The 14,855-nt window shown below is 36.8% G+C and overlaps 1 protein-coding gene across 4 annotated transcripts in view; it reads right to left on the bottom strand.

The window, feature by feature from the left end:
- LOC109078078 (centrosomal protein of 112 kDa-like) overlaps window positions 1-14,855 on the bottom strand; it is a 160,468-nt gene that overhangs the window by 12,633 nt on the left and 132,980 nt on the right. Inside the window, exons 25-27 of one of the 4 annotated variants that reach the window (XM_042720940.1) lie at window positions 14,384-14,485; window positions 8,364-8,428; window positions 5,482-5,527 (exon numbers count right to left, since the gene is read on the bottom strand). In XM_042720940.1, coding sequence (XP_042576874.1) covers window positions 5,524-5,527; window positions 8,364-8,428; window positions 14,384-14,485 — 171 coding nt within the window. In that variant the 3' untranslated portion in view covers window positions 5,482-5,523. Of the gene's footprint in view, window positions 1-5,124; window positions 5,528-8,363; window positions 8,429-14,383; window positions 14,486-14,855 lie in introns of those variants that run through there. The other 3 variants (XM_042720941.1, XM_042720942.1, XM_042720939.1) reach the window with 3 other exon arrangements.

The raw sequence follows: 14,855 nt of genomic DNA, 5'->3' as shown, positions 1-14,855 counted from the left end.
GATCTATTGTGGAGTCCTGCAGAGCGTGGCTACGTTAAATATGTGACCTCTTGTTTGGATGGACTTGGTGACTGCGGTACGGGGCAAGATTGGAGCATAATGGATGCCGCAAAGAGTTCCCGTGTTATTGTTTAACAGATATCCCACTGTCTTTGTGTTCTGTGCGGTACAGAAATAGATGAGTGGGAGGAAACAGAGAGAGAAAAGTGAATGCTTCCATGAATAGCTACACTTTGGTGTCCCATTACTTTTAAAAACTTTTATAGTGGGAGCTATTAGATAAGTTAAATAAACTATCCCTGCATCCCAATGTGCATAATATAATATTAATGCTAAAAAGTATGTTGGATTAGAATAAGTGTGTCCCAAAAGCATAGTATGTTAAAAAGGAGTATGCCAAAAGTCCCTGGACAATCTACTATTTTGGGTAAATTTTTAAAGTGTGGATCCTTGCACACTCTGTTGGCTGTTATTGCCCACAACCCACTGCACTTTGGAGGAGAATTAGATAAAAAAAACTGCAAATATAGCAGATGTTTGTGAGACTGACAATTAAGTAGAGATGCCCTGAAAGGAGTTTGAATTATTAATAATATCTAACTTCTGCCATCTAACTTCAGCCAAAATGCTAGCAATAGGCTGGTTAATAAACAACTATTTTTTTTAGTGAGAATTGGTCCCTAAACTAAAGTGTTACCATTATTTTCATTGATTTAATTTACACACCTTCTTTTACTGACCTTCTTTAGGAAAACAGATACATTTAAAAGTAAGTTTAAGGCTATTTTGTATTTTTATTTCATTAAAAGCATAAAATCTTTGCTGCTACAGTGGAAAACAGAGCACCAACTACCCTTTATCTAACCGAAAGTCCACAGTTCCATTATCAAAAGACAATGCCTGATAAAACAGCATTTGATGAGGCTCTTGATGATCATTTGATCAGGGTTTCCAACCACAAATCCTCTAAGATTTTTCCAGCAAGAGTCTGAAGCTCCTGTTACTCAGAGCTTTGTCTAACATTTGTCCATTCATCTCAACGGTAAAATCTGCAGATCAAATAAATATCTGGTGGGGTTGTGTTACCTTTGGAAAAAAACAGATCAGATCATGGACAAGAGGAATCTGAGTGGGCAGATGTGTTGAAGACTGTAATCTCCAATGCAGATTTCTGGACACAATTCTGAAAAGAATACAACTTTAGCAAATGCTGCTTCAAAATATCGCCTGGCAAGATGCTTTCAACACTTGTGATCTTCTCTATTAAATAAAGTTTAGCTGTGTGAATATTGACTGGTTTTACAACTATTCTTATGTTACAAAGCACAGGAAAACAGAAAGCAACACAACCAATGGCCTAAGAGTCATCTACCTAGACAGCATTTAAGGCGTCATAGATAGAGCATCACACTGTTGTAATTCTATTTGTCCAAATTCTATTGGAATGAATTGTGAGTCAAGTGTGAGCCTCAGATCACTATTTGTATGACACCACTGTTGCTGCCTCTGAAGAGTGCTCCAAATCAGTCACCACATGAAATGTAATTAATGATCTGAATGGTAAATTTCATGGATAAAGTTCCAAATTATTAGACATGATTCAAATGAGTTCATTAGAAACCAAAGTGTTTTATCTTGACTAACATTCATAATTGCATTCTGTATTATTCAATGTTGTCAACTTCACTCGACATCCCAGAGGGCAACTGATGTTGAAAAGACATCAAAATGACATCCAAAAACTTGGCCTGACATTGATTTGATGTAAATTGAACGTCAAACATATTTTCCAAAATATACATTAAACTAATTTCAGTGTTGGATTCACTTCCTATTTTCCACTGGAAGAAATTGCAGTCAGAAAACTGAATTTAAAATTATAGTTCAGCATTTTAAATATTTGAAGTCAAATTGATATCAAGATACCCACTGGGATCCATCTGGGGTGTTTCCCTGATTTCGGCTCTTGACTCTGGGATAGGCTCCTTGGCTCATTGGAAATATGTGACTTAGCCAATATTCCTGCAAAACTGTAGAAACTTACATTTACCTTAAGATACTAGGTGAAATGAACACTAGAGGCAGCAAAACCAACAACTTTGGTTGCTTTGCACAAAAATTATGATTATGGGGCAGACTGTCGATAAATACTTATTACGAGAAGACTTATTTTTGCCTGGCTTCTTGGACAACACAATGTCAAAAAAGAACCAAAGTCTTGTATATGGAAGCTAAAATAGCATGGTTACTTCAGCAAATGTTTTTATCGCTCGTTTGCTTTTCTTAACACTATCAGTTAGGTTAAGTGTAGGTAGTATGGTAAATTAAAATGTGATAGAACATACCTTTTAGCAGACATTTTATTTTGTGAACTGACATGAATACGTTCAAGAAAATTTTTTAAACTGCAGTGCAAATTTCATTAAAATTGGTGAATATTTTTAGGAACCTATTGATGCTTCTTGAATACAATGTAAATAATAATGTCAACAAAAAGGAAAGTGTGTGGCATATTAGAGTCATACTCCACTTTCTAACAGATTATTAGGATATTCAGCTGAAGTTTCATATTAAGTTTTCTTGTAGGATTTCACATGGCTGTTATTGGTCTGTAGAGCACTTCTCACTGATTTCAATGGAACAGATTCACTCAAACTATTATTTATCTATAATACTTGTAGTGATTTACTGTAAGCAAAAACAAACACATTATTTTGCACATTTTCCATGTTTCAGAAGTGTGTGACAGCACTTAATCTCTCAAGACTGAAAAAAAAAAACCAAACAAACAAAAAAAAAACAGACTTGTGAGTTTTTAAAGAAACACATTCACTCTTACTTTTTGAACTTATTGGGAAAATCATTATGTGCACATCTGAAAAGCCTATTTGAGTTTGGATGTACATTTCTATAATATTTTGTATTTTTAAAATAGTATTTAATGATAAAAGTACAAGAGCAATTCTTCTGGACTTGTCAATATCTTTAGTTATTTGCATGTTCTTTTTGCACAACTGTTAGACCTTGCACTTCGGCTTTACCTTGAAAAAGAAACTGATTACAAATAAACAAATCAACAACTGTAAATGTCAGAAGTGGTGCCCCAGATAAAGGGGACAAGGTGCTTGTCAAACACTATAAACTTTTATGTTATGAAATGATGCCTTATACATGGTGTTTCTTGACTATAAATATTTTTATAGCATCACTCAAAGGTCAATGTACAGGTTTGACACAACATTTTGAGAATGACTCAATAATAAAAAAAGTTTCTTGAATATCAAATCAGCAGAAAAAAATATACTGTGTGAAATAATAATAAGTTCCTGTGATATGACTCAATTTTCTCTGCTGATGTTTTTAAGACTCTAATAAGCCAAATCAAAAGTAAATTTGGTCACAAATTCTGTTTCATGCCAACTTACAAACAATATTTGCAATATAACAGGGTAGCGGCTGCTAAAAACTGGAATTTGCCACTACAGCTAAAAATGTAATTTAGAAATATATAAATATAAAAGATTTTCAATTTCAAACAGTAAAAATACTTAGAAGAGATCTAAAACAATAATAAATTATATCAGAGGCAAATGACAGCCACATGGATCCTACTGTTAAATAATGCTATTAATGCTTATGTGTATAATTGTCTGTGCTAAAATACTGGTTAACATGTAGAGTCAGTGTGAGTAAGCCAGTGCAGTAGTTTGTCTTCTTGAAGAGTGTAAACACTGTGACTGTTTGAGCAGCCCAACATGTCAACTTCTGACTCAGTCAGTTGAGTGAGTTTGGGGCGGGACCAGTCATTTGCCAGATGACAGATGGAGGTGGAAGTGTTTGGGAAACTTTTTTCTCATGCTTATTATTCTTGCAATTCCATTTAGCTTCACTAGTAGCACAGAAATAACAGATTCACCTTTAAAGGGGTCATTGGATGCTACATGCACTTTTACAAGTTGTTTGAACTAAAATTTGTGTTTGCAGTGTGTGTACACAACCACCCTGTCATGATAAAATCACCCAGTTTGTGTTTTTTTTAATCTACTAAAATCTTTACCCCTTTCTCAAATTGGGCCTATCTCAGATGCCTGTCTGTGTGATGTCACAAAAACAGGCCCCTCCCATGATAGTTTGATTGGCGTTTCAGCACAGACTGGACTACCTTAGACATGCCCTGAGTGACCCTTTGCGCCATTGTTTCACTGCCGGAGCAGATGTAGACAAGAATGACTCCTAAGCGACCGAGGTGTTTTGTTGTTGGATGTAATAATGACATCTGAGCCATTGAAGACGAAGTGGATTACATTTGTTTTTGAAGGGAATGCTCCCCCGATCTACCTAAATGCACCTTATGTTCATGCAAATCATTCGTGATCCAGCTTCACCAACAGAAGAAGCGAGTATAAGGTTTTTTTAATGAATCTTTACAAATCGCCTTTCCTAATAATGTGCTAATTAGCAAGTTTCACGTTGAATGCGGCTAAAGTAAACAGCCCCTCAGTCTCTGGAATCCATGGCAGCTTTCATTGGCCTAGGCCCACCCATGAGGCTGTTTGACCGACATGTCAAACAACCAATCACAGTTTGTTTTGTTCATCGTCACATTTCAGGGTGTGGAAATGTCCCCACAACAACAGAGTGTAAAACTCTCGGAAGTATTTTAAAGATTCTCTGCTGTGAACTTTAAATATTTCACATACTTCTGAGAATCCAGCATTTAGTTGATCCTGTTAAGTGCTCATCATCACAGTTGTAAACACAATGGCTTTCTTCTTTCGTGATGGGGTTTGGCGTCATGGCATCTTTGTTTCCAGGTGGAACTTTAAAGAACGCGACACACACGCCTCCTGGAAATCCTGTATAATTCAACAAATCCGAGGATGTCTTCGAAACTCCTGAAGTGTTTCCAGTGTTGTGTGCCATATGCATTAGACATTTAGCCAGCAGTCTGTGAGTGGCTCAGAAGAGAGGGGCGGGGTCAGCAGAGCTCATTAACATTTAAAGGAAAATGCTACAAAATGGCTTGCTCTGAAAAGAGCTCTTTTTGATGGGGTAAAAAAGGTGTTTTTTACACAACCATTGAGAAATTTTAACCAAACTATGTTGCAGACTTTTCATTAAGACCTTAAAGAATCATATCAACTTGTGGAAAATGGCCATCCGATGACCCCTTTAAATGAAGCCAACAGGAAAATGACAACAATGCAAAGTCAGGGGTTTGCGAAACAATGTAATTTATGTCATTCAACAAATTTAATTATAATGATAATAATAATAATAATAAAAAAACAAATTATGTTTTTCACAGACGAACATTATAATTAACAATGAATGCAAAAAACCAACCAAAACAAAATAAATACAATGACTTGGTACATAAATATGGCTTAAAAAAGTGGCACATCAGACGAGTGTAGCATGAAAGCAGCGGTGAGTGAGGATGAGGATGGTCGCGTGTGTATCAGGAAGGGCTTGCCTTACAAGTCTGCAAGAGGACATAAATAAATGGCCTGATGTCATCCACTACCTATACAGCGAGAGAGAGAGAGAGAGAGAGACACATAGGTGTTGTGATTATAATGTGTTGAATGAAACATGGTTTTTAACAAGTGCATTAAACATTTTTTAAAACAACATATCCAAGCCTCAAGCATATGTTTAAAGATCACACCACAGGACCACTACATTGTAGCAATGAGGAATTAATTTTTTTTTTTGAAAGCCTGGACTTACTGTGTAGAAAATGTGCTGGTTAAATAATCATGGATGAAATTAATCTAAAATAGGTTTTGGATGTAACTGGTGACTTTTCTTTTTCTTTTTTTTTTTGTTTTACATTTAGTGTACTATTGAGGACTGGTCAATAGCTTACCAGAAAATAGTTGGTTTAAGAGATGAGGTATGGTTTGTGCTTTTAAACTGTACTTCCCAGTATTTAATATAATTATTATCATAACTACAAAAACTACTTGTCACAAAAACAGAATGATAAAACACATAAATAAAAACACACATAATGCACAACCTCTTCATTGCGCTGCATTAGTGCTAAAACAGCTCGCTGTCAGTATAGCCAAGTTTCCATCCAAGGAGTTTGTTTTTGCGGAAACCGATTCAGCGCATCAAATTATTTACTGATGCAGCAGATGGAAATGCTGACTATCATTAAAATTTCACAACACAATCTTTGGTCACACTTTAGTTTGGGACCAATTCTCACTATTAACTAACTATTAACTATGAATTTTGCCTCAGTAAACTCTTAATTTGCTGCTTATTAATAGTTAGTAAGGTACTCTCTAAAAAATGCTGGGTTAAAAACAACCCAACTTGGGTTATTTGGCAACCCAGCGCTTGGTAAATATTGGACAGAACACATGATGGGTTATTTTGACCCAGCTGGTTGGGTTAAAGGTTGTTACCCACCATGCTGGCTTGTTTAATTTAAGTCATCTATTGTTTAAAAATTATTATATTGCTGGCTTAAAATGGACTGGGAATTAAAAATCACACAAAAAATTACTATAGGCAACAGCAATAATCAAAAGATGAACATCATGGACAAAATACAAGACAAATTTAATTACATTGGATGGAAACAGGCTGGAGACAGCAAATGTTATACTTACTTAGCTTAATTTTTTTACACAGTTTCACTTAGAACAGTGCACAAAGTGAACAGAAACTTGCCTACGTCAGAAAGTGAAAGAGAGAGAAATGTGAAATTATATTATAGTCCAGCATGTCTATAATATTCTGGTCAAAATCACTTAAACACACGCATGCATCATGATACTCTCATGAACGCAGGTCGAAAACTGGCACAGAAGAGAAAAAATTGTTGAATGAAGTCGTTATTTTTGTTTTCTTTGCAGATAAAAAGTATTCTCGTAGCTTCATAAAATAACAGTTGAACCACTGATGTCACATGGACTATTTTATCGATGTCCTTATTATCTTTCTGGACCATGAACGTGGTAGTTGTGTTGCTGTCTATGGGAGGTTCAGAGAGCTCTTGGATTTCATCAAAAATATCTTAATTTGTGTTCCGAAGATGAACAAAGGTCTTATGAGTTTGGAACGACATGAGGGTGAGTAACTAATGACAGAATTTTCCTTTTTTGGGTGAACTATGCCTTTAAAATCCCTCTCGGGTTGTCAGATGAGACCCACCACTGTTTAGACCTGCTACTAAGATCAGTCTCCTGATTCTGTCACTAGATACATTACTCATTATATCACTGTGAGTTTATCACTCTTAGTACAACAAATAATTTCAACTGAATGTAGTCTTTCAGATTTCAGAGCCAATTTCAAACTTTTTAAATACTGTTATTTTACTACACAGTTTTTTTTTTTGGTAATGGTAACCAGTGAAGGGACTGCAGATTAAAATTAGCCATTGGCTAACACTGGTAAAGAGCATGAATTGTGTTCACACCTGTATATAGCAAAAAACTGATGTTAATACCAGGTGTGAACGTGGACAGACAGAAATCAGTCTGGAATGCCTGCTCTTTCTCAGGTTACACCAGCAGACAATATTTAATCAGTAACCAGTTAACAATTAGAGTGTAAGAGGAAATGAGCATCAACCAGCGGCCACAACTGACACTTGACACTGTTTGTTTAGTTTACTCTGATCAAAAGGGCCAATCAACACCTGCAGCGGTCAGAGCTCCGGTGGGGGAGGGTTTATAGTTCACATGGTCTCTTTATTATAAAGCTAGTCTCAGGCTCAGTCAACACATACACAGTCTGTTCACCATGAAAGCAAGGTAACACATTAGTATAGGGACCAATTCTCTCTATTAACTAGTTGCTTATTAGCATGCCTATTATTAACATATTGGCTGTTTATTTTTAGTATTAGCACAAATTAATGCATGACCATATTCTACATCCCTAATCCTACCCAATACCTAAACTTAACAACTACCTTACTAACTATTAATAAGCAGCACATTAGGAGTTTATTAAGACAAAAGTTATAGTTAATGGTTTGTTAACAGGGAGAATTGTACCTTAAAATAAAGTGTGACTGAAAGCACTTATGCACACCACAAGCTCCAATCAGACTGTTATGCACCATTTTGGCATCAGGTTTCACAGGTTTACTTTGTATGATCTCTAAACGGCAAACAAATTGTGGTTGGTCCTTTTGTATATCAGTAATTTATATCAGTGTTTCTATACTGCAAACTTGGACATAGATAGCAGAGCACTTATTTATGTGGACAATCATTCTGGCAGATCACAAAGGCCTGTGCATTTTAAAACATGAGTACATATATAAATAGAAAATGCACAGCTGACATGAAGCTGGATTAACTGTGTGTGTAAAAGCATGTCCAGGTCCTCACCTCCTGATGTGACTAGCATCTAGCTGCTCCTGTAAGACTGACGCTCTCTTCTGCAGGAAGCTGACCTGCAGAATAAGTAACAAAATTATTTACACGTGCAAGCATTCCCAGAGCATTATGGGCAAGTTCTCCGGTGAAGAGTAGGAGCTCAACAGAAATGAATATATAAGCAGCCCACAGGATTCTGAATGGTAAACCCACAACAGTTGAAGCACTTTCTCTTTTAAAAACGGTCAGATCAGATTAATGTACTCTATTTTAAAGGGCTCATGTCATGAGAAAGTGAATAGTCCTTGATCTTTGGAAATAAAAGATTTCAATGTGCTATTAAAACATACTGTAATGCTCAGAACTTTAAATGTCCTCCCAGCCTATTAAAGAGCATTTACTAAAAACAGCTCATTCAGAACATTCACAAATTTTTGACCTCAATCAAATGAATACATTAACACATCAATGACACTCACTGGGAGTTCAGAAATTTTATCTGCCTACTATCAGTGAAAACAAACAGACAAACAGACAAACAAACAAAAAAAACATATGATTCATGCAACCCCATTAATTTCTAACAATTGCTTTTACCATGTGTAACAATAGTTAGCAGCAAAAATGTATGTCAATACAGCAACCGTAGATCCGCTGTGAGCAAATGTGATTCTTTATGAAAATATTTTCTCATACAAAAGAAATACACTTGGTTAATTCTGGCTTTTTAAATTTTGTATGAGCCTGAAAAGAATGTACATTGTTCTGTGACGATTTTCCTGGAAACCAAGAAACACAAAGCAAACCTCAGAGCAAATCTAATGTTACCATCTTTGCAAATGCATGCCTCTGACTCTGAAAAGAATGAGTATGGTTAGATTCCTAAACGGCCACTGGCTTTGTTAAAATAATGCATTGCTATGTGCAATGCTCGAAATATTCAAGGACAGAGGAGGCCACACTGGTCACCAATTACAACGTATAAACATATCAGATCACAGAGCTGTGGCTGCGATTCTGAAAGAATCTAGTCTCAGCTATTCAGAGGCGCGCGCCGGAGCTTTGTACTGTGATCTCGAAATGTTGTTTGAGGGGCCCCGGACCATGCCTGACAAAGAGGGGCTATTGTTTAGATTTGAAATGTTTAAAAAATGCTCTTGCCGCAGACTCGTGTAGAACAAGGCTGACTGTAACTAATAAGACCCTGGCCGGAGCCCTTGAAGCCTGTATTAATGTGGTTGGCGGGTGTAATTGCACATAAGGAGATGAACTGGACCAGAGACTTCAAAGACCCATGGCCAAATTAGATCCATGTCTATGGAGGAACTTGCAACACTTGTTACCCCCTCCCCTTCCCAAGAAATCAAATAAACAAGAGCCGCTTGAGTTCAAAGACATGGGGTCTTGACTGCTCGGCATTATTAGATGAGGGACAGGAAGCTGTGATGGCATACAAGACACTTGCCGCTTTTCCACTGCATGGTACGGCACAGTACGGTTCACTTTTGGGGGGTTTTCCACTAGGTACAGTACCTGGTACTTGTTACTTTTTTTTTTTTTTATTTTGGTTTCGGTTAACGTGACGTGCTGTGCTGTGCCGAGCTGAGTCGTACCACAAAGTGGGAAAAGTGCCACAAGGGGCCTTTTACACAACAACAATTTTCAGTCAAAAACTGGAATTTTTTTATGCGTTTTGACTGTTTGTTTACATGACAAAGGCATTTTGGGAACTAAAAATGCATATTTTTTAAAACGGGTTTCAAAGTAGAAGTTTTTGAAATGGCACGGTTGTCGTTTCCTTGTAAACACCCAAAACAGGAATCTTTGAAAACGGTGATGTCATGCGCATGCAAAGTAAGTACATGCACAGTACATGTCGATTTTAAAGGCAAGTGCGAACAAACATACTCAACAATGGCATATATGGTGTATATGGTGCTGTTGTTGCTGCTCAAGAGTTTGCTAATTCTTCTTCAGCAAATGTATGGATTTACTTCACCAATATTGCAACCAACAGCGGAGACGCATCATATACAACATATAATCGTCACTTCTTACAGGTACTGTTTACTAATAAGGTGACAGTGCCAACTACTGGCCTGGCATACATAATACAGCGTTTTTGGCAGTTTTATGTGTAAATGTGAATTGTTTTGAAAACATTGTCGTGTATACATTAAACTTTTTAAAAACGCAAGGGAAAAACTTTTCCGTTTTTGACTACACCTTTGTCGTGTAAACGTAGTCCAGGTGTGGAGGTACTGAAGTGAAGTGGACTGATCACAAGCACAGAGGTGCAGGACTTCATACAAGGGGCTGAAAACCTAGCTTGTGTTCGAGTTTTTGTGTAAAATGCACTCCACACATCAACAACGTTTGACTTTTAAGAGTGGTTCGGAGACTATAAAACAAATGATACAGAAACAATCAAATGCTCTGTCATTTACAGTAGAACTAATGTGCTGGGTCTGTAATTTTGGTAACACTTTATTTTAAGAACCAATTCTCACTATTAACTAGTTGCTTTTTAGCATGCCTATTACTAGCATATTAGCTGTTTATTAGTGCACATATTAATGATTTATTCTGCATGATTATAGTTTAGATCCCTTAATCCGCCCAAATACCTAAACTTAACTACCTAACTAATAAATAGCAAATAAGGAGTTTGTTCAGGCATAACTCTTAGTAAATATGTGTTCCCTGTTCAAAAGTTTTTCCTGTAATTTTGATTTATTAGTGCACATAATATACAGAACATTAAAACTAGACCTTAATTTCAAAGTGGAAGCTCCAAACAATGGCAAATGCAATAAGATCTCACTTCTTCACAAATGCTTCACTGTTTTTTGCAACCCATTGGAAATATGCGACACCTATATGTGGCTACATTTCTGCAAAACTTCAAATACATTGTTCCGGGTACATTTCACTGCACTTTTCAGGTGACATATACAAAATAAGTGGTTTAAATTATATCCTTTGCAGATATGGCTTTATTAAAGGAACACTCCACTATTTTTGAAAATAGGTTAATTTTCCAACTCCCCTAGAGTTAAACAGTTGAGTTTTACCGTTTTTGAATTCATTCAGTTGATCTCCGGGTCTGGCGGTAGCACTTTTAGCTTAGCTTAGCATAGATCATTGAATCTGATTAGACTATTAGCATCTCGCTCAAAAATGAACAAAGAGTTTCAATATTTTCCCTATTTAAATCTTGACTCTTCTTTAGTTACATTGTATACTAAAACGGAAAATATTAACAAAAGCAAACATGAGACCAAGATGAATTTGCTGAAGCAGCCATGCCATTTTAGCACACTTCTATGTGCTCTAAGCTTTTTTGTGGAGTGTTGTGACTCTTGTTTTACAGGACTTGCATCCCACATCACAAATGCAGCACTATGCTTTATTACATAAGACAACCATATATAGAGACCTGGATATTTGATGCAAATGTATTAGTTTATAAAATCATGCACTGTGGTAAAAGTGATTTGAGGCTATAAATAGTATTGTGCAAGGCACAATGTGAAAACAAGTCTTTATTAATCAATAACCTGCCCCTGTATCATGCGTGAAAAGGAAGAAAAGTTGGTGGTTTTACTGCCTCTAGTGTTCGTTTCAGCTGGAAAGTCCACTGAAATGTATATAGGTACTTTTTTGCAGTTTTGCATAAAATGCATCCAGAGTCACGTATTTCCATTGAGCCTGGGCTGTTTTTTCCCCCCAGCAGTTTATGTGTTTAGCATGTGAGGTCTAGAGCAGCTGAGTCTTCAAACTTTGTTTGGATGTGGTTGGAGTATTAGTTGTTCTCATAGCTGTTGGGAGTCGATTCTACTACTGAAGAACGAAGACCAGAAGTACCATGATCTGGACAAGCGGGTACTCATCATGTTAAAAAAAGAGAGGGTTATGCGGCCAGAATTAATTAATTGTAACCAGGCTGGCATAAGCTGTTTGAAGAAGCATTGATGCAAACCACTGGCTGTTGTGTTTTGTCAATTATTCAAGGTTTAATTATTTGTTTTCTTTATAGTCCTGCCTCTTTCCTGTATGGTCACAGGAATGCTGGAGCCTATCTTATGGCACTTTTCCACTGCATGGTACGGCATGGTACGGCTCGGTACAGTTCAGTTTTGGGGGTTTTCCACTGGGTACAGTACCTGGTACCTGGTACTTTTTTAGTGCCACCTCGGTTGAGGTTCCAAGTGAATCATACCGTTACCAAAACGGGACGTGAAAGCTCTGCTTATCACGGATTCGCCGGAGAAAATACACAATAGAACTGCTAGATTTAAATCAGCACAGCCAACCAATGATCAAACGCAACTGTTTTGAACGAGCGCACCTTTTTTTTAACAACCACAAAGTTTTGTTGTCTGTTGAGGAAGTACAGATGTTCCTCTCATTGTTAATAGAGGAGCGGATCCAGCGAGAGCTTGTTGGGGCGACGTGGAATGAAGAAGTATTTTTTTAGGAGTCGTGGCAGTAGAGGCGGCGCGACTATAACGACATGTGAATAATCCCGCCCACTCTAAAGCGATACTAAATTGCAGTGGAAATTAATTAATTTACAGTGGAAAACTAATTTTTTAAATGGAGTTTATTTTAATTTAAAGGGTTTTCTATAACAAAACGGATTTTTTTAGAATGATTATTTTTTTAAGTGGTTAATGTAATGAAAAAGGTGTGGTGTAAAAAAAATATTTAGAAATTGTGGTAACACTTTAGTATATGGACCAATTCTTACTATTAACAAGTCGCTTATTAGCATGCTTATTATTAACATATTGGCTGTTTATTAGTACTTATAAAGCACATATTCTACATGACCATATTCTACGTCCCTAATCCTACCCAATACCTAAACTTAACGACTACCGTACTAACTATTAACAAGCAGCAAATTAGGAGTTTATTGAGGCAAAAGTCGTAGTTAACGGTTGGTTAATATCAAGAGTTGGACCTTAAAATAACGTGTGACCAAAATTGCTTGTAAATTTCACAAATAATTACAAAGGAACACCAGTTAACACTGAATTAAACATATTTTTAGTGAATGTTTAGTGACATTTTGTTCACGCATTAACAGAAAACAGCATAGACTAAAAACTTTTGAGATGCAAGAATCCATATCAGTATCAGTTAAAATACTTCACATACTTATCAAACTGTCTGTGTTTATTTTGCGATAATGACTGATGTACTTATGCAATTCCTTGGCTGCCGAGTCATTTCCCCGGACTGCTTCCAGGAAGCAGGGTCACCAATCAAATCTGCCAGCCTCCAGTCAGTGGGTTCCCCTTTAAGTTGGATATTTTATCTCCCTTTTCACGTGTAAATAATTTTAAAAAACATTTTCTGTTGTTTTTCTTTAACAAAAATAAACACCTTTCCGAAATCTGATGCATCACTTAATGCATTTATTTTCACTTACCCCACAGTTGCTTTGCATCAAAGTAACGGTCACTTTAAGGTCAAATTATCTCTATTAACAAACCATAAACTTCGACTTTTGCCTCAAAAACTACTAATGTGCTGCTTATTAATAGTTAGTAAGGTAGTTGTTAAGTTTAGGTATTGGGTAGGGTTAGGGATGTAGAATCTGATCATGCAGAATATGTGCTTTAAAAGTACTAATAAACAGCCAATTTGATAATAACAGGCATGATAATAAGAAACTATACTTAAGTGTTACCAAAATAACAATAAGCTATAACTGCTGTGCAGACATAAGCAGTAGCTTGCAAAAGCAGTATCACGAATAAACCACTGGCAATGACCAATCAGCATCAAGGACTAGAACTATCCATTCTATAATGCACATAATCCTGTATATATAAGTGCTCCAGGTGTGTTTATGAATCTGTTGCGGTCGAGTCCATTTATATGAAATTACGCAATGTCCAGATGTGCCTGTGCTAGTGGTTTTTCTGATCTGCCTTACAAAAATAAGTTTAAACACTAACATATATTTGTTTATGTGTGTCCAGTGGGAGCTCTTGTGGTGTGTGTATTTGTTTGATCACCTGTGACTTCAGCGAGGTGATGGTGTCCTCCAGCTCCTGCTGCAGCTCTGCGGGAATCAGGCCTTTGATCTTCGACTCACACTCCTGACGAACGTGTGTGATCTACACCAGAAGAGAGGGGAAGAGTTTAAAAAGTGTCCCACCTCTATCAGACTGTCAGACACTGTGGTCAGTTCTCGGTAAACTAAAGCTGCGGCAAGAGTACCGCTAACTAAGCCTGTCTGTCTAGCAAGTGCAGACTATACACTGAACATACAACTTTGGCATGTTTCCCCTCTTCCTTCACACACTCAAGCAGAGAAACACTTTTTGTCAGCAAACTGAGGAATGGAGAAGACGTGTTGCACTGAGGATACAGCAAGGTCATGTCTGATAGCCCCTTTTAAAGAAAAGAGAAAACTATGCCTTTTCTGAGGCCAGACCAGTCACTGTCTACATTTCATCTGTTACATAGACATCTGTACCATGGTTA

This window comes from Cyprinus carpio, chromosome B3 (genome assembly GCF_018340385.1).
Source record: "Cyprinus carpio isolate SPL01 chromosome B3, ASM1834038v1, whole genome shotgun sequence".
In the NCBI taxonomy this organism is placed as follows: Eukaryota; Metazoa; Chordata; class Actinopteri; order Cypriniformes; family Cyprinidae; genus Cyprinus; species Cyprinus carpio.
The sequence above is the reverse complement of the archived record's forward strand: the minus strand, read 5'-3'. Positions and strand labels throughout refer to the sequence as shown.